This window comes from Histoplasma capsulatum (genome assembly GCF_000150115.1).
Source record: "Histoplasma capsulatum G186AR genomic scaffold supercont2.1, whole genome shotgun sequence".
NCBI lineage: Eukaryota > Fungi > Ascomycota > Eurotiomycetes > Onygenales > Ajellomycetaceae > Histoplasma > Histoplasma capsulatum.
The window spans coordinates 3,171,233-3,189,708 of record NW_025544801.1 but is presented as its reverse complement, the minus strand read 5'-3'; the positions used below and the strand labels follow the sequence as shown (position 1 = coordinate 3,189,708).

The window sequence follows — 18,476 nt, the reverse complement described above, 5'->3', positions numbered from 1 at the left end:
AGGTTCGTAGGTTCAAGAATGACTCTGCCCTGCGTCTCGAGGAAACGCGATTGGCAAGGATTGAGTTCCCCAGAGAAATGAGTAGGGGTTCAAGACTGGCGCGAAAAGCTTAGATGAGGCATAAGTGACAAGCGTACCAAAGAAGCAAAGTTAATATCAGTTCAAGGAAGAATTGTCAGGAATGTCCAGACTGATACGGATAGTGAACAGTGAATCCATCTGACCATTGGGGAATTTAATTAATTATTTTAGTTAAATTATCAGGGTCCGTGTTGTATTGTGACTTCTCAATATAACTTAACTCTCCCAGCATCACGCCGCAGGTTACTCGTTGCCACTCAGTATCTACGCTGTAGATGGGTTAGAGTTAAGGTTACGATCTGAGAAAAATAAACAAAAACACTTGATTATGATGGACGACTAGTGTGGTTAATTTTTAGTAGGGTGTGGGGACTCAAACTTTTGCCAAGAGAAATCCGATCGGTGGTTCTCTGTTCCAGAAATCTTGGAGCCCAATCGATCGACCCATCTAAAATGAAATCCCACTAACCAACTATTGAACGACTGTGGAAATGACTAATAATTTTATTTTTTCCTAATCCCCTCACCTGGGCACACAGTGCTAAAAAGTGCAATTGATTGGTGGTTGAACTTTTGCACCACGATGAGCTTTTTTAGCACCACGCTCAACGTCCCGCTCTCACCCAAATGCATGAAATGCGATCCTCGCCAAAAATTTCCGCGAGAGAAAAATTATTTCCACCCAAATAAAAAAGCAAAGAGGGAGAGAAGAATAGGAAAAAGGAAAAAGGAAAAAAAGCAAGAATGCACGAGAGGAGCCACACGTCGATATCAGCAAATCAAGTTTCAGAGAATTCAAAAATCAATCCGAAACAAATAAAAAAAAATAAAAAAAACAACAGGAGAAACAGGACCGTTGAGAGAAAAAAAGAATAAGATGGCCCACTGCTCACACTCTTTGCCAGAACAGCCTGGACCCGTCAACATGCAGAATCTCATCTCAGGGATTCCAGTCAGCTTGCGTGGATGCTGGGTATGCAGCCGGTAACGGAAAAATGTTTCCAAGATTCGTGTCCCACTAACTAACGACCTACTAGGTATAGTTGAGACAGGGGTCGATTGTTGCTGGATGATTGACATATTACTAATGTGGGCCTGCTCCACAACTACTAGTTACCTCAACACACAAGACAAGGAAGTTTTTGTAGAAGAGTGAATATGTGCTTAATACGCTGCATATATGTTCAAATTTCTGAGCTTGAGACAAATCATCCTTGGATCATTGTTCATCCGCGTAAATTGAAACGCGACACGTCAACCCCACTGATATTGTTTTGGTGAGGAGCACTAAATATCTAGTGTGCCACTAACGAAAATACCAAACGGAGCTGCGATTGCCAGCAGCAGCCCTGTTGCCTTTCTGGAAAGTGCCCGACTTGCCAGTTGGCACCAGCCGTTGGTGATATAACTGCTGGAATGGCATTATCGGGTTAATTGGGCATCAAGGATTCAATTCGATGAAAGGGTTTCAATCAAAACAAAGAGTGAGCCGATGGCGACGATAATTTCCACGTTGGCCTAAAGAAATTCTATTTGATTTTGCCATTCTTTGAACAATGAGAAAGGGGGGAGGCGGCAGGTGAACAAAACAACAAGAAAATAACGCTGGAAGACAAGACGGTCCCACACCAGGCTCCAGGGCTGTACGGGTCTGTACGGTGTAAACAATTATCTCAAAATGGTAACGGTTGCTGGAACTTGGAATTGTATCAAATGCCCCTCATTGGTTTGATTCTTGGTAATCGAGAATGGAAAGGGGAGGTTACGTTTTGAGTTTTACGCAGTACCTCGATCTGGATGGGTCAGGCACTGCCGCACTGGAAGGAGTGTCCAGCCAGCTGATTGGGCGCCAGGCAAGCGCCTCGATGGCACAAACTCAGCCCACAGCCAGGAACAGGAATGGCGTGAAAAAATCGTGGAAGAGATGAGAAATGAAACAGAAAAATACTCGTAATGTGAGATGCCTGTCACACTCTTGCTGAAAAAGAAAAAAAAATTACCATTACGCAGTATTTTTGTGGGTTTCAAACATCACTGTATGGAGTATTGTATAGGTATTCTGCCTTGCTGCAGAAACCATCTCACGGCTGGTCAGTACATAGTACTGTGTAGCTCACTGAGTGGAAAGGAACACATGGCCATGCCCATACCAAATGCCTCACAACTCACATCTTCGCAAACAGTGCTCAGCATACTCCCACTGCCTGGATTCACCCAAACAATCCTTGGCGACCACTGGTTGGCAAGCGGGCCGCTGAGATTGCGCCCCACACGATGGCTGGGATCTCTGCCCTCATTGGCTAACATTCCTGGCTTCTGTCCCGCGGAAGAGGGCAATATCAGATTGCGCCGTATGGGGGCGCCCGGTCTAGGTCTGTCCAAAAGTGTACGCACCGTACGGGCATCGTACGGACTGGTTGATGTACTGTACTATGTGTACTGCGTATTGTACTGTACGATCCAGTTGCCGACGGTTACGAGAATTACGTACCCAGGCGCCTGGTCTCCTGACGAATCCGGCCTCGTACTACGATCGTGACCAACCCGGTACCAGGCACCGTATTGTGGCTGCCCCGTCTCTCGCTTACTGCGTACGGCCTCCTTCCCATCCCATCTCGTCGCTGACTCTCCTCTTCACCTCTTCACCATCGCTCGCTCTTCCGTCGCCCGTCGTTCTCTACCCACGCCGTCTCTCGCTTCGTCTTTTTCTTTCCCTCGCACTTGGAGGACCCTGTCGTCTTCCTCTCACACTCCTTTCGGAAAGTCAAAATACAACAACTTCTGTGTTCTGCTCTGCTTCTCGCCAGCACTCTCACAGTGTCTCTGTTCACTCCTTGCCAATCCATCCGACGCGCATATCAATCGACTGCGTAGGCCTTGACGCATCGAAGCCGTCATTGACTACTGCATGTACAAAGAACTTAACCCTGACGTTCTTATTACCTGTTGATATTTGACTTGTTCCAATGTATGTTGCCTCGCCCCTTTTCACCATGCCAATTCACACAGACCAAGGCTCATCGTTCATCCACATCTTTGCCGCTGCGCACATTTGCAAATGAACTCCGTCTTGATGATTCTCTTTTCCTTTGTGCTCTTCTACCGGTAGTTGGCGCTAACAATGGATATTTTGAATAGACCATCTTGGCCTTTGCCACCTAACTGCATATATCTATTGTCTCTGACAGAAAACAAGGGGTCTCCGAGAGACCTCGTGCCAATCCTTACTTTCAACCTGTGCGACTTGACGTCGTTTGAATCGAGAAGTCTCCAGCTATGAAGCTTGCCATCTCCGTTGTTTTGACCGTCGCTGCAGCCGGCTCCCTAGCCGCTGCACAATCCCACAGACACAATCACCATCGCCATCCGCATGTGAAGCGCTCACCAGATCCGACTGACGTGGTTGTCGTTCCTGGGCCAACTGTCTATGCCTACGAGTTCGAGGGTGAGCTCATCAGCAAGAGCCAAGCTTGCGATGGAATCCAGGAAGGGGCCCTTCAGTGGGCCGATCCTGATAACGCAAAAAATGCTTGCGATCCACAACCTTCAGTGACCCCACCCAAGGCCGCTGAATTCTACGAGAAGCCTACGACAACTCATCCTGCTCCGTCAGCGAGTTCTGATCCTCCCAAGGATCAGGGTCCCAATCTTGACTTGCCAGAGGTCAAACTTCCGCTTCCCATCCCTAAAGCGCCATCACCGCCCCAAAGCGGCGCCGGAGTCGAGCAAGACTTCCCCGACGGACAGATTTCCTGCTCTAACTTCCCCGCCGAATACGGTGCCATCTCTCTCGACTGGCTCGGCCTTGGTGGATGGAGTGGTATTCAGTACGTCACTGTTCAGGGCTCGTCAGTTACCGACATTCGCACTGGTATCCATGGCGACAAGTGTGAGGATGGAGCCATGTGTTCTTATGCTTGCGGACCTGGTTACCAAAAGTCCCAGTGGCCTTCCACTCAAGGTTCTACTGGCCAGTCCGTAGGTGGCTTGAAATGTTCCGGCGGCAAGCTCTACCTCACGAATCCAGGACTTTCCAAGAAGCTCTGTATGAAGGGTGTTGGTGGTGTCCAGGTGAAGAATACCATGAGTCAAGTCGTCGCCGTCTGTCGTACCGATTATCCTGGTGAGTTTTGATCTTTCCCCTCCTTTTTCTCTCACTGGCACATGAAGAAGGAAGAACCTTGTTCTAACAATCCGTCTCAGGCACGGAATCCGAAACCGTTCCACTCTCCGTTGGCGGAGGTTCCATCACGGAGCTTACATGCCCTGATTCTGGAAACTACTATACCTGGCAAGGCAAGGGCACTTCCGCTCAGTACTACGTCAACCCCAAGGGTGTCACGATTCAAGAGGGCTGCCAGTGGGGAGACGGAAGCCGCCCAATCGGTAACTTCGCCCCCATCAACTTGGGTGTCGGCAGGAGTGACGGAACCATATTTTTGTCCATTTTCCAGAACGCGCCAACAACCAACGCGAAGCTTGATTTCAGCATCAAGATCGAGGGTAGCAATTTGAGCGGGGCGTGCAGCTATAAAAATGGCATGTTCCATGACGCGACAGGATCCAATCCGAATGGATGTACCGTAAGTTATACCCCTCCTTTTTTTGGCACATTTGAGTTTTATTCACGTGACATAACCTTCATTTTCCAAAGCTAACCATGTCTCCAGGTTGGGGTTACGGGCGGCACAGCAACCTATGTGTTCAGTGATTAAGTTTATTTTTCTTGCATTCATTCCCATCTTTATAGTCCAGGAAAGCCGAAAAAGCTCATCTATGATGAGGGGAGGGAGATTGAATAAAAACCAACAATCTATCGGAATTATATGCGAGGCCACTTCTATCAATTTATATTTTCCCCCATTCTTCTATTTCTCCTTTTTAAAACTTTTCTCGAAGTGCCCCGCTCTCTTCTCCCCTCGATTCCCGCCTCCTTTCTCCCGTTCTTCTTGAGATGGTATGAAGGGCGGTGTGGTGTCATGCTGAAAAACGTTGTCAGACACCCTCCTGCTCCTCGGGAAGATAACCTATTTACCATACTTACTCATTTTATTATACTGTGTTGCTTACCTCACTTTTAACTTGGCCTCTTTTTCTTCTACTTTATTTATTATACCAATACCCGTGTTTTTGCTATGATGAAACTTCTAGTTATTCTATATATCTTATCCTAACGAACTTTGCCTTAAAAAGCTTCCGGGATTCTGACCCCCGTCCCTCGTTGCGCTTGCTCCACTTACCCATATATATTCAGTATACTACGGCGTGCAGCTAACCGGATCTAGATCTTTACATTTATTCTTCGTGCAGAAAGGCTACAACGGATGGAGAATATGCTCAAATAGCTTCTGTCGAGGAATACTCAAAAAAAACAATCAAATGGATCTGAAAGGAATTGAGTACATGCGTAATGACAGCGTTCAAACACGTAAAAAAGAAGAAGAAGAAGAAGGGGAAAGCAATATTATCGATGCCCTTTTGAAGCACAAGATCGCACAGTTCCATCCGTATTGTATGGTATGTGATTTAATTTTCTCCCCGTGGGAGAAACGAGAAACGAGTGAAAATCAACACGGCAGCGTCAAGGATGCGATATCATGACGTTTCAGCGCGTATCTTGATCAAACCCTGCCATATAACCTTCCGTAAGAGGGCGACGGGTAAGGAAGTGCAGGGCAGGGGGAGTGCGTGCTGATGAACATGGATAGAAACAAGGGGGGATGACTTTGGGCAAGACGTTTGGTTGGGGAGGATGGAAGGATGACGGTGGAAGATGAAAGTGTTGGAAAACGTAGTTGGTTATTCGTTGATGAGCTTTTGGTTCCGAGATATATACGTACATATATATTAAATTATTCCACTTACGAACTATCTCGTATGCATTCCCACCGACGGTGTGAAAACACCAACACCAACACCAACACCAACACCCGCCCTCCCTCGGGCCCCCCCCCTTTTTCTTCAGATGAACATATATAAAAAAAAAACAACCTACTTAAACCTCCCGTTAACAGCCTGTCGGTATCCCTATCGCTCGCTATAATGCCACGTGACCACACATATTTAAGAAGCAGTGCTGCGCGGGCTAGACGGGCGACTTGTTCGAAATGCCTAGGAACCTGGTTTAGAGGTAAGTATGTAACTAGGTGTGGCCAGTCGACCGGGGGGTTGCTGATTGCTTCCGTTTCCCTCGATGGTGTTGGTAAATCCAGCAGCTTCTTCTTCTTCTTCTTCTTCTTCTTCTTCTTTTTTTTTTTTTTTTTTTCCTTGGGTAATTGGGCGAATTGGGAAATATACGAGTCTGCAGTGTGTTGGAGATAGGAGGAATATGTATGGAAAATGAGGTCCCAACATAGTTTTTCATTCAACCCTTTTCAGTTATATCCATCAGAATCCGAGATATCAAAAATAGAGGGGTATAGAGTCGTAAGGGATATATAGCCAAAAAAAAATACACTCTCAAGAGGAAAGCACAGATATACCAAAAACAAATAAATAAATAAACAAATAAAAGTAAAAATGGACCATCACCCGCTAATACCCATCCGCCTTTATCTTATCCCTCTCTTTTTCTCCTCCTCCGACCTCTCATTATTAACCTTCCACCACCAACGATGCGTCTCATCTCCCTGCCCCTCCTCCCCGCCCTTCTCATCCCACGGCTTCGGACTCAGAATATAATGCACATTCTTCACCTCCTCATCCCGCCAAATCTCGCTATGCACGCCTTCCCACCGCAGCGTCTTCAGAGCATTATAGACATACGGCAGCGGCACCCAGCGGCCCGGGAACAGGTCTGAGAGCAGCGACTGGTCGGCGAAGGCGTAGTTGGACGTCGCGGACGGCGTCTGCAGGACAGCGAGGATCTTCTCGTAGATGGCGGTGGAGGGGTTGACGACCTGGAGGCCGCCGTTGAGCACGCCCAGGCCGGCAGTTGCGGGGGCTCCTTGCGTTTGCGCGCTGGCGGGGTCTGCGTGCTGGGTTGTCAGGGCGCAGTTGGATGGGGTCCTGTTGGGGGTTTTGTTAGGACCGCTGCAGTGGGTGTCATGCATGCATGTGCGTGCATATGTGTGTTATGTTTGGGGGGAAGGACAAGAAGAGGGAGGGTGGGGAGGCAGCGAACCAGTCTTTAGGATAGTGCGGTTTCTTCAGCGGGTTGCACACGCACGCATGGCTCGCGGCGAAAACGCGGGAGCCCTCCCCCTTCAGCGCGGAGCTGTCCAGCTCCATCTCCATCAGCTCGTCCATGTTGCGAAACACCAGCATGTCGCTGTCCAGCTGGACGACTCGGTCGTATTCCACGAGCGAGAAGGGGGCCAGCTTGCTCCAGCAGTCGTAGAAACGGGTGTCATTGCTGTAGTCCTTGTGGGCTGCGGGGAGGAGATAGGGTATATGTTTGGCCGGGATGTTTCTGGCCTGAAGTGCCGCATGTCCCTCTGGTGGGAAGGAGTCCGTGTAAAGCGCCACAAGGGGGTATCTGGAGCCGACCTTTTTCAGGGAGTAGTCCAGGGTGAGGAGGCCCGGGAGGTAGTCACAGTTGGTGATTAGAGTAGTCCATACTGCAGCAAATCTGTCAATAGAGGTTGCACATATGGGGAAGGGGGGCCGGGGAAGGGGGGAGTGTTGTATTTTTGTGGATAGACAGATCCGCACCCTTTTTATGCGCAGCTCCCTCCGCCGCGGGGCTGGTGGCGGTGGCTTCTGCCATTAACATAGATCGTAGTTTGAAAAATGAACAGTCTCCAAATGGAGTACTAGTACTCCCTCGTAGCGGCCGTATAGATATAAAAATAACGGGTAATAGTATTCATAAAGAGCCATGAGAAGTTGACCATGAGAAAGATGAACAGAGCGGGTCCATATCTTATTAAGCATTAACTAGCTAGTTACAATATTTTACTTTTCCATCCATCCCCACTATGGAGGTGTGGAACAGGGTGAAGTAAGTCCTTGCATGTACGCACCAGAAATTTACAAGCCCGCTAACAAGCCCCCAAACAGGTGGGGCAGCTTAGGGGACCAAAGCCACGGAACTACTCATGCTGTGAGGAGTGGATTCTTTGAGCTCCAGCATTGAAATTTCTGTTTGTATTGCTTGCGTACTGCGTATTGCAATGCCTGATGTGCTGCTTCGCACCTCCGTGTTTCCGCCAATTTGGTGACTATATTTGAATTTTGAATTTTGAATTTTTATTGTTTGGTTCATGGAAGGTTCTTATCAGATCCCGATCGTATCATGTGACAGAGGGGAAAAGGAGTTGTGATTTCCTGTTCGGGAATAGTCGATGTTGGCGGCTCCAATGCTGACTTTCACGTGATTGAGAGCAGACGCGTTGATGACTCAGCCAGGGTGGGCCAGGTTTGTTTAGTTTGAAAACTAAATAATTTATCAAACGACACGATTGGGACGCAAGAGGGTTTGAGATACTGCGTGGATCCAGGGATCGAGAAGAGAGACTGGCTGATATACTTATATACTTATACTTTGGGCTGCTCCCGCTCCTTGCCGCCATAGCAGTCCGTTTGCTGCCCGTTCTTGTTCCGTGTCCGTCGTAGCCGCGCATCGCGAGCCCTGGCCGGTGGAGCTGTTGACACGCGTAGAGTCGGCCAAGCGTGTGTTCCTCGCCCTGGCGTCGGCTCAACTCATCTCTCATCTTCCCTTTCCCACACCACCGCCTCGTCTATTCCTTCAATTCTTTCCTCTCTCCCCCATCTCCTCGAGAGATTCCTGTGTTTCCCGTTTTTCTTTTTTTCTTTGATTTTGTATTCTCCTATCCTTGTTTTCTTTTTGTTTTTGTATTTCCTTCTTTGGTTTGAGCTTTTTCCATTTGCTGCTACATAAGAGTGCTTCAAACGTGGGCCTCTTTTTATATATCCCATTCCACGGGCCATTGGTGGAATTTGACGCGATTCATTCAGTGTCTAAAGATCTAGAAGAGATAAATTGCTCGATCAATACGTGTTCTGGTTCTTAATCGCTTAGAGGGATGGAGTTGGAATCCTCTCCGCCTAGAGCAGACACCCTGCCGCCTCCCATCGCTGGCGTGAAGAGGCCTGCCTCTCTTCTCCCAGCCTTCGAGCCCTCGTCTTCCCCGTCTCTGCCTCGACCCTATAAACGCTTGGCACGCGAATCCGGTGATGATGTTTCGACATATCCGACCCCAGTCCCAACCTCGTCAACGGCAATATTGACTTCCTCCCCTCCTCGCAGGCAGGCAGTCCGCCCAGGACTTAAACGAACCCTCTCTGTGGCATCTGAAAGAGCTCCGTTGTCTACTGTACCTTCGATAATGCTACCACTGTCAGGGGAGCCTATTCTAATGGGTAGATCAAGCGGTTCTTGCCATTTTCAACTGTCAGCCAGCCGATTGATATCGCGGATTCATGTCCAGGCCACGTATAAGCCTTCGACAAACCCGTTTGATAGAGATAGGATTGAGATTCTTTGCACTGGCTGGAATGGGATTAAACTCCATTGCCAAGGAAAAACTTATGAATTGAACAAGGGCAAAACTTTCACGTCTGATATCAAAGACGCGGATGTGATGATCGACGTCCAAGATGCTCGAGTGTTGGTCCAGTGGCCCAGACACGAGCCAAAAGACTCTGCTTCGACGAGTACCTCCGACCAAACCTGGGAAGAGAGTTCCCCCGTGAGAAAACCTGGTACTACTTCACACCCACTTCAAGCCAGCCCTCTACGAAGCCGTGGACGACTTGCTTCCCCAATATCTCCGTCTCCTGCTGTTCAGGCCCTTCAACCTCCTGAACCGCCTCTGTTGACTCCCAGCCGCTCAGTGCATAGTGCCGTGGTCGTGTATGAGGATGAGCCTTCTCCCACTCGTCAAAAGGACTCGAAGTCGATCTCTCAGCTTACGGAAGTAGTTTCGAGTCCTTTCCACAATGAGAATCTCCGAAACTCCATGTCTAGCTCTTGTGACGATAAGGCTGAAGAGCTGTCAGAACACGACGAGGAAAACGACCCGATCATCCACTCCTTTGGACCCTTTGGGGATAATATCCTTCCCCGCATGGCTTCATTCAACACAGGAATGTCTCCGGTTCGATCTCCCGTCAACATACGCAAGCCGGCTGTTTCACCACGCCAGCACACTGCCGCAAGTAAACCTGTTAAAACGGAAGATGACCAGCACTCTCTCAAACAGAACGTGCAGAACCACGTCGTAAACCAGCTGGCGTTTTCTCGATTGTCATCGACTCCACTCTCGACGATTATCAGCCACCTCCCACCCGAGCTATGGAAGAAGACCCCTTCAGGTGATGGCGGGTTTTCTAGCCTAGAGATCAAATCCATCATCGGCACAATTGCTTGCATCGGCGAAGTGAGCAGGGAGGGTAAAGATGCTGCAGGCAAACCCTTGGAAAGCGAGTATTACTACATTCCTGATCTCGACGAGGATGAAAAGAGAAAGGAGGCTGTAGTTAACGACTTGATGAAACCTGGCCTGCGGAGTTGCAGAAAACAACACAAGGTTCGAGCCACTCCCCCTACCCGTTATTTTGGTTTTTCTTTGCTCTTTTCTTCTGCTTTCCTTTTTTATTTTGCTAAAGTTGAGTTGTTAACTCAACAACGCAACAGCGATATTACTGGCGAAAACCCAAATAGCGAGAACCGCGCGAACGAGAAAACTCAATGGTTTTTTTTTCGAGCGATTTGAATCGAATACTCTGAACTGTCTGGATTTTCATGAATCACTGACCTGACTGTACGACTACCCCCTTCGAAATGCACTTATGTTAAGGTTATTTCCGCTGCCCTTAAAAAGAAACCAATTTCATTTCTTAATTTCTTAATTTCTTAATGTTCTTTTAAAACAAAGGAGACCCCAAAAAGTACCAAGAGAAGTAATTCTACTCCTTCACAATTATTCTTCTCACATCAGTTTTTAGCATTAGCATAGCGTTGTTAGGGGCTTTTATCCACTATTTTATATATATCCTTTCCCCCTTTGTTCTTGCTTTCGCCTTTTCCCTGTTATTTTTGTTGAGAGCTTTTCTTTCCGTTTCAGTTTCTTTTTTTTTTTTAACTACAACCCCCTTTGTCCTGATCTGGTATTGTTTCCCAGTGCCGCGAAGTATCTGTGCTGAGCTCATATACTCATTATTACTCCACCATGATTATCTCCAAACTATGGCCCTCCCGATAAACATCTATCAAACCTTCTCCCAACCTTACTCCTGGCGGGGCTGCCGTATCGGGTTGGGGAATTTGGATGGATGATATATGTATGTATTTACAGTATGTAGCACTTACGTTTTCAGCGTTTCTTCTTTTTGCTTTTCTTCTGATTTTTTCTTTTTTTTCCTCCGGCCCCAAGCACCTTTCACTTAGCCTCTCCCTCCCATCCCGATGAAGTTACAAGTACTTAGGTAGCTCGAGGCCTCAAGGCGAAGTGCGCGGGTCGATGTTCTGAAGAGTAGAGTGCTACAAATGCATCTGATTATCTAAGGACAATCAGGACAAACACAATAAATAACTTCCCATACTCAAAGCAGTACGGTGGCACAAGTATCCAAGTTCGCCCATGAAAGATGTTGTGGCTTTGTCCAGATTTGTGAATTCATCCTCCTTGCCTGTTCCTCCGCGTTGGATTGCGCGGCTTATTATAATCGGTGGGAATTGCTGCCTCGGCTCGGGCTCGCTCCCCGCTCGATCGGATACGAAACTCTATTATCACGATATCCGGCCCCGGATTCCACCATTGGTGGGTCGAGCAGAGCATGGAGATGTCTGCCGTGCTCTGCCATGCTCTGCCCTGCCATACATATCAACCCGGTTCCCATCGGGATCGCTGCCTGGCGTATGTTCTTACGGGCATGGAGCAGGGACTTATGAACCGCGCGCACAGGGCGTTTGCGAGTTTGTTGATCGTGATGATTGAATCACTGACGCTTAAGCCCAGGAGGCCAGCCAAATGGCATCCTGCCAGGTATGCTTACAGTTGTCAGATATGCTGAGATCAATGTGAGCTCCCCGCAGCCATTTCAACCTTGGCTCGGGCTAGAAATAGCATAATGAGCCAGCAGCTCACCAGCATCCTCGGATGCTGGTAATTTCCCCCCTTCCTCTCCCTCGTTGGAATAGAAGGTTCCTCACTGTACACGATTAGACTAATCTTGGAGAGGACTTCTACTAAGAGTTTGAGGCGATGGACTCGTTTCGATTACACCCGTGAAATAACGGGGCTTCGTTCTTGGCTTTGCTTCCTTATAACTTGATAACTTGCTATCTTACCTTCGACATATTCTCAACTCAAGTTCTTGATTTTCGCTGTTGAAACCTCTTTTCTCCTCCGTGTTGAAATATTTTCCAAAAAAAATATACCCGCTTGCGACGGGGATATTTGAAGCCCCTTCCCCTTTGTCCCTTTCACTCTACCATCCTTCCTTCCGTGTGTATTGGCGTAAAATAGCCATGGCATCGAACAAACGCTATCGCCAAGTGGAGGTGGGCAACAGGAACTATACGGAGGCCGCTGTGGTGATCATTGGCGCTGGGATGTCTGGTAAGGTACCCCTGTCCGCGTATATGGGGTAATCGATTGCTAACGCAACAGGGTTGCATAGGAATGTGCACGGCCATCAGTTTGTTGAAGAACGACATCCACAACTTCGTAATTGTTGAAAAGAGCGGAGGACTTGGTGGAACTTGGCGTGATAACAAATATCCAGGCTGCTGTTGCGATAGTATGTCCTTCTTCTTTCCGAGGGACACCCCCTCCGGCTCTCGTTTGATGGGGGATATTCCGTGCTAATATCCAACAGTCAATTCTCATCTTTATAGCTACTCTTTCGAACAGAACCCGAGCTGGTCAAGACTCTACCCCAGTCAGGAGGAGATTCTAGTACGAGGCTTGCTTTTTTCGCTTTCTTTCAACTTTTTTCGTTTTTCTTTTTCCTTTTCCTTTCCCTCTTTTTCATTGGCTCTAACCAAAGCTATCACAGATGTACCTTCATGATGTAGCCGAGAAGTACAAGCTGTTTCGTTATATTCGATTCAATTCCACCGTTGAAGAAGCTAGATGGGACGATGACGCCCGTAAATGGCGGATAGTGGTCAAGGTAGCAGGGGAATCGAAAGACGCGGAATTTGCAGATCAATATACGCTCACATCCGATTTCCTCGTGTCTGCCGTTGGCCAACTCAATTCGCCCTCCTACCCGCCAATTCCAGGAATAGAAGATTTCCAGGGCAGGATCATTCATTCTGCTCGGTGGGATTGGACCTACGATATCAAGGGAAAGCGTGTTGGCATTATAGGGAACGGTAAAATCTCCCATATCTTTCCTTCCTGTTTCTCGTCTTCTGCGTCCATGTTGCTGATGACCATTTCTGTAGGAGCTACGGCTGCTCAGATAATCCCCGTAATTGCTCCCGATGTCGCTCAACTGACTGTGTTTCAAAGAACACCTAACTGGGTGATACCCAGATTAGACACTGGCATCCCTAAACTTGTTAGGGCATTATTCCAATACTTCCCGCCTTCTCTTTGGAGACTACGTAGTTGGATGATGGACATGCGAGAGTCTTCCCACGACGCCATTGCAGACCAGAACTCTGAATACGCGGTACGCGCCCGCACAATCAGCCTCTCATTGATGAAGAAACAGCTCCCCAACCGTCCGGAGCTGTGGGAGAAACTAGTCCCCAATTATCCCATGGGCTGCAAGCGCGTCATCATTAGCGACGATTACTTTCCAACTTTCTTGCGCGACAACGTCACCCTTGAAACAAGGCCCATCACCGAAATAACCGAAAACGGCATAAACGTCGACGGCGCCGCGCACGAATTCGACGTCATCGTGCTGGCCACGGGTTTCCGCACCGTCGAATTCATGCACCCGATCCAAGTCTACGGCATCAACGGCCGAGCACTCTCGGATATCTGGTCCGGCGGCGCACGCGCGCTGTACGGCATCGCCGCCGAATCCCTCCCCAACTTCGGCATGCTCTACGGCCCCAACACGAACCTGGGCCACAACTCTATCATCCTCATGATCGAGGCGCAGGCGAAGTATATCCAGGCGATGATCAGCGCAGTGCTCCAGGCACGCCAGGTGGGCGAGTCGCTGAAGATCTTACCGGATCCCAAGCGTATGGATTCGTTTAACGACGAGCTGCAGAGTGTCCTTGGGACAACATCGTTTGCGCACCCGAATTGCCACAGCTGGTATAAGCGCGCGGACGGCCGGGTTACGAATAATTGGTCCGGGACTGTGGTGCAGTATCAGAAGCTACTGTCTAGGGTTCGCTGGGCGGACTTCATACTGGATGGGTATGGTGCGCAGCAGCTGGCGGTGAAGCAGAAGCAAAAGCATTTAGGACGCGTGAGGGAGGAGTCTCTGTTTACGAATCGGGCTTGGTTGGTGACGATGATCGGGTTATTGGGGATTTGGGGCATGTTGGCTGGGAAGGGTTCGAAGATGTTGACGAAGCTGAGGGCTTTGGTTGGTTGACCTTCCGTTTTATATCATGTTTCCTCATTTTTGCTGTATCTTTATTTTTTTTCCAAATTCTCTCTACTATCTTTTTTGAGAGAAGGGCGGCTATATATATTTAAATACCTGGGTCGGAAGCCGTTTGTCCATACACCTGCATTCTTTTTTGTTGAACTGTTGACTCTTAGTATATTTCTCGGAGCAATACGCCAATGCCTCAGCTCATCATAGATGTTAGATTCAAGGCTCAGATGGTCCATAGGGGACTGGGCAACCTGTAAGTATCGCTTGTTATCTAGATAGATAGCTTCTCGCATTAACTCCATCTGGAACAAAGGGGGAGCATCAAAGTCGACCCAGCCAAGATAAGAACATAGGTTTGTAGAGTTGGTGGAAACTTGCCGCAGAATTCTTCCTAGTAGGTATTCGAAAATAGCTTAGTAGATAATAAATAGGAAGGACGAAAGAGAAGAAGGGAAAAAAAACGTTGAATTGAATGAAGGATAGTGGAGGCCCTCTAAATGAAATTTTATTATTTTAAGTCAAGTCTGAAATATCATATACTCTCTTTTAAGACTAAGATATGTATTGATTAATGTTGGGGGGATTGGATTGGGTGATTCGTACCCTCTATACCACCACGGCGCTGGTGGTGATTGAGCTCTTTTGCCCTAGTGGCCTAATATACTAAAAGGTCAAGGATTTATACAAGGGAGGAGATAGACTGTCTAAATATCTACCTGATGGGGATTCCGGTCGGTAATTATATAGCTATTCGGAGAGAAACGGCTAGTTAGATGACCCAGGTAAACCTTCTTTGAAATGCATCATGCATCCCACGCCGTTTTATACCGCATTCTTGCTCAAAGTGGCTCGTTATGTAGTTATTTCGTTTTATTTATGCACAATTTTTTTTTCTATTATTCCGCACTGGTTGATTGGAGTTAAACACTGCTTGTTTGAGCAGTTATTCAGTCAGAAGTCTCCACAGACTCTCAACACGCTCCTGTTTATTTTCAAATGACATGAAAACCCCTTCCAGCACTTCGGAATGCCATTTTCCCGCTCTCCGCCAAAAGATCGGCAGGGCTTTCTTGGACACCGGAGTTTACTGATTCGATAGTCGGGCTGTTTGCTTTAGTAACTCCGAATATCTCCAGCCATGACCCAGGTATTTTGCATGGACGGTGTTCTAAATAAGGAAGAAGGGATTCTCTAGGGGCAAGTCGGTGGCTGAAAGTCACCGAAGCGTGGCCATGATGTGAAAAAGCCGAGTCCCTTCCCCGGTCCATACTGATATTTAACCCGTGTGGCAGCTCAAGGAAAGCCGAGTCCTAAGTTCATCAAAGACGGGATGAAAATGTGAGAGTTCGCGACTCTCCTACTTGAATCGCCATAACTATACAGATTAATCTCCGCAAACTTCGAAAACAGCGATTGGTGACCAACATGGCTATCGCGTATGGGACGCCCAAGCTCGTGGCTGCAACCGTGCTTGCGGTGATCACAGCATCGCTGGTGCATTTCCTAGCGCGGGGAATCGCGGCCCGGCGCAGGTTCTACAAAATGAAGGCCAGCGGGATTGTAAGTGTGGATTTTCCGCTTGGGTGTCGTCTCCAAACCGGGCGTCACGTTTAAATGCCCAAGACTGGAGCAGAGACTGACGTCCCGAACAGCCCATCATCGAGCCTTATTCACCCTTCCTTGGCCATCTCCCATTGTTAAGGAGCTTGAAGGAAGGATTGCCACAAGACGCTCATCGCGTGTACACGTCGATCAAGATCGTGCAAAACTGGCAGAAATACTTCCCCGGTGCGGAAAAATGCCCACCATTGATCTATATGGATGTGTGGCCATTCATGGCGCAGCCCATCATCATGGTTATCGACCCTGAGCTCTGCTCCCAACTTACGCAAGAAACACCGCAACCGAGACACCCTATATTCGGATGGGCGCTGACCCCAGTGACGGATGGCATCGATTTGATATCGATGAACATGCCTGATCATAAAGTATGGCGCTCTCGGTTGAACCCGGGATTTTCGTCTCGGAACATCATCCAAAACATGCCCGCCGCCCTGGAGGAGGTTGCCATATATGCGCAGAAATTGAAAGACACTGCGGATGCAGGAAGTCATGAATGGGGCAAAATGTTTACTCTCTACGAGGGAGCGGTTGCTCTGACATTTGATGTTGTTTCAAGATTTGCACTGTAGGCCATTACGATTGAGCATTTTCCTCTGGGGAGGCGAGGGCTCCCTCTTCTGTCTCGCTGTCTATGCTAATGAATCACGGATTCACAGTGACCTTCATCCCCATGAGCAAACAGCTGGTCCTGGACCGCTGCTTAATGCTTTGAGAAATTTGATTTCTTGTGTTAAATTAAAGAATGTCAAGACCAGGCTGGAACGGCTTACTCCGGAGTTTAAGAGCTTTGTATCGCAAAATGCAGCGACTATGCGAGATATCCTGTTGCCGCAGATTCAGTTGCGCTTCAGCGACACTCTCGACTCGAAGAATCAGAAAACCGTTATCGACCTTGCTATCAAAGACTTCAAAAAAAGTGGGCAGCAGCCAACACCCGAGTTTATCAACATTCTCACCAGCAATCTGAAAGCGTTCTTGTTTGCTGGTCATGACACCACGGCTCAAACTATGTTAGTTTATTTAGATATATTTTTTCCCATCGAGTCCAAAATCCCTCACCTCCAAGAACTTGACTTCTAACTACGATCTTAGTTGCTGGATATTCTACGAAATTAACAAAAGTCCCGACATCCTGCAAAGGCTGCGCAAAGAGCACGATGACGTACTAGGCCCTGACCCAAAGATGGCATATCAGGTCTTGCAGCAGAGCCCACACAAAGCAAACGAACTACGCTACACGGCCGCAGTCATCAAGGAAACGCTCCGAATCCATACCCTGGCTAATACATTCCGACAGGGCAGCCCCGACTTCAACTTCTCTCTTGACGGCATGCTGTACCCCACCTACGATTGTATGATCCAAACAGCCCCGACAATAACTCACATTCACCCAGATTTCTGGCCTCGCCCGACAGAATTTATCCCAGACCGGTTCCTGGTTCCGGAGGATAATGCGCTGTATCCTGTGAAGAACGCGTGGCGGCCCTTCGAGCTGGGAAACACCAAGTGCATTGGCCAGGAGCTAGCCATGTTGGAAATGAAGCTCGTGTTGGTATTTACTGTCCGTGAGCTGGACTTTGATTTTAACTACGAGCAGTGGGATGTGGTGCAGAAGAAGGACACGACAAGCGTGGCTGCAGACACTGTTAATGGCGAGCGCGCGTACAGGTGTGGCGAGGGCATTGGAGCTATTAAAGACGATTTACCGGTGAGGGTGAGGTTTAGAAGATAATTGGATGGATCGTTGCAGGATATCTTTTAAAGAATAACGAAGCATGACTACTTATCATCAAACAATGGCCTGTATACTTGCAGTGCATATAGTCTTAGGATGGCGGCAAAGGGCGGCACCCCTGTGAGCTGGCTGTTGGATGGATATCGTGAAAAAAGAGAGGAAAAAGAAGGGAGCAGCATCGACACATACTAGTTATGCATTCCACCTCCCATGAAGCACGTGCTGCGGGTTCGATGGGTTGGTTTCTGCTCTGGAAAAGGGGGTCGGACTTGTGGCTTAAAAATTGATCTCCTCAGGGCTCGTATGGGTAGTTAATGAGATCCTGAGACTCTACCATCCCATCAGCTCCTTTCACGGACTCCGGGGGGGATCGGATGATAACTTCCTAGTGTATTCCCTATAAGATCTGGTCGTTTAATTGAATGGATTTCAAAAACAGCAGAATAAAACGAGGGATGGGGAAATCGAGCGCAGGCGGAAACGAATGCGCATGAGATCATCAACGGGCGGAAACGGGGGGGGGGGAACGTTGGATGAAGACCAGGACCTGATA

General features: G+C 48.2%; 6 protein-coding genes across 6 annotated transcripts; 5 read left to right on the top strand and 1 right to left on the bottom strand.

Moving 5' to 3' along the window:
• Nucleotides 1-2,215: 2,215 nt before the first annotated feature.
• On the top strand, nucleotides 2,216-2,620 carry HCBG_01040 (uncharacterized protein; the record flags this gene model as incomplete). Its single annotated transcript, XM_045428090.1, has 1 exon — nucleotides 2,216-2,620. The coding sequence occupies one exon, from the start codon at nucleotides 2,216-2,218 to the stop codon at nucleotides 2,618-2,620; it is 405 nt and encodes a 134-aa protein (XP_045292065.1).
• A 121-nt stretch (nucleotides 2,621-2,741) lies between these two features.
• Nucleotides 2,742-5,474, top strand: HCBG_01039 (cell wall synthesis protein; the record flags this gene model as incomplete). The annotated part of the gene is made up of 4 exons (XM_045428089.1): nucleotides 2,742-3,049; nucleotides 3,220-4,204; nucleotides 4,285-4,664; nucleotides 4,752-5,474. The coding sequence occupies 3 exons, from the start codon at nucleotides 3,358-3,360 to the stop codon at nucleotides 4,794-4,796; spliced, it is 1,272 nt and encodes a 423-aa protein (XP_045292064.1).
• Nucleotides 5,475-6,574: 1,100 nt separating this feature from the next.
• Nucleotides 6,575-7,789, bottom strand: HCBG_01038 (glycosyl transferase; the record flags this gene model as incomplete). Its single annotated transcript, XM_045428088.1, has 3 exons — nucleotides 6,575-7,089; nucleotides 7,205-7,640; nucleotides 7,735-7,789. 3 exons carry the CDS (start codon nucleotides 7,787-7,789, stop codon nucleotides 6,633-6,635), a joined length of 948 nt encoding a protein of 315 aa, XP_045292063.1.
• Nucleotides 7,790-9,068: 1,279 nt separating this feature from the next.
• Nucleotides 9,069-11,386, top strand: HCBG_01037 (uncharacterized protein; the record flags this gene model as incomplete). The annotated part of the gene is made up of 2 exons (XM_045428087.1): nucleotides 9,069-10,574; nucleotides 10,682-11,386. The coding sequence occupies 2 exons, from the start codon at nucleotides 9,069-9,071 to the stop codon at nucleotides 10,706-10,708; spliced, it is 1,533 nt and encodes a 510-aa protein (XP_045292062.1).
• A 1,131-nt stretch (nucleotides 11,387-12,517) lies between these two features.
• On the top strand, nucleotides 12,518-14,559 carry HCBG_01036 (monooxygenase; the record flags this gene model as incomplete). Its single annotated transcript, XM_045428086.1, has 5 exons — nucleotides 12,518-12,608; nucleotides 12,670-12,789; nucleotides 12,868-12,947; nucleotides 13,048-13,369; nucleotides 13,442-14,559. 5 exons carry the CDS (start codon nucleotides 12,518-12,520, stop codon nucleotides 14,557-14,559), a joined length of 1,731 nt encoding a protein of 576 aa, XP_045292061.1.
• Nucleotides 14,560-15,990: 1,431 nt separating this feature from the next.
• Nucleotides 15,991-17,920, top strand: HCBG_01035 (sterigmatocystin biosynthesis P450 monooxygenase StcS; the record flags this gene model as incomplete). The annotated part of the gene is made up of 4 exons (XM_045428085.1): nucleotides 15,991-16,125; nucleotides 16,218-16,693; nucleotides 16,845-17,198; nucleotides 17,233-17,920. The coding sequence occupies 4 exons, from the start codon at nucleotides 15,991-15,993 to the stop codon at nucleotides 17,918-17,920; spliced, it is 1,653 nt and encodes a 550-aa protein (XP_045292060.1).
• Nucleotides 17,921-18,476: the final 556 nt, after the last annotated feature.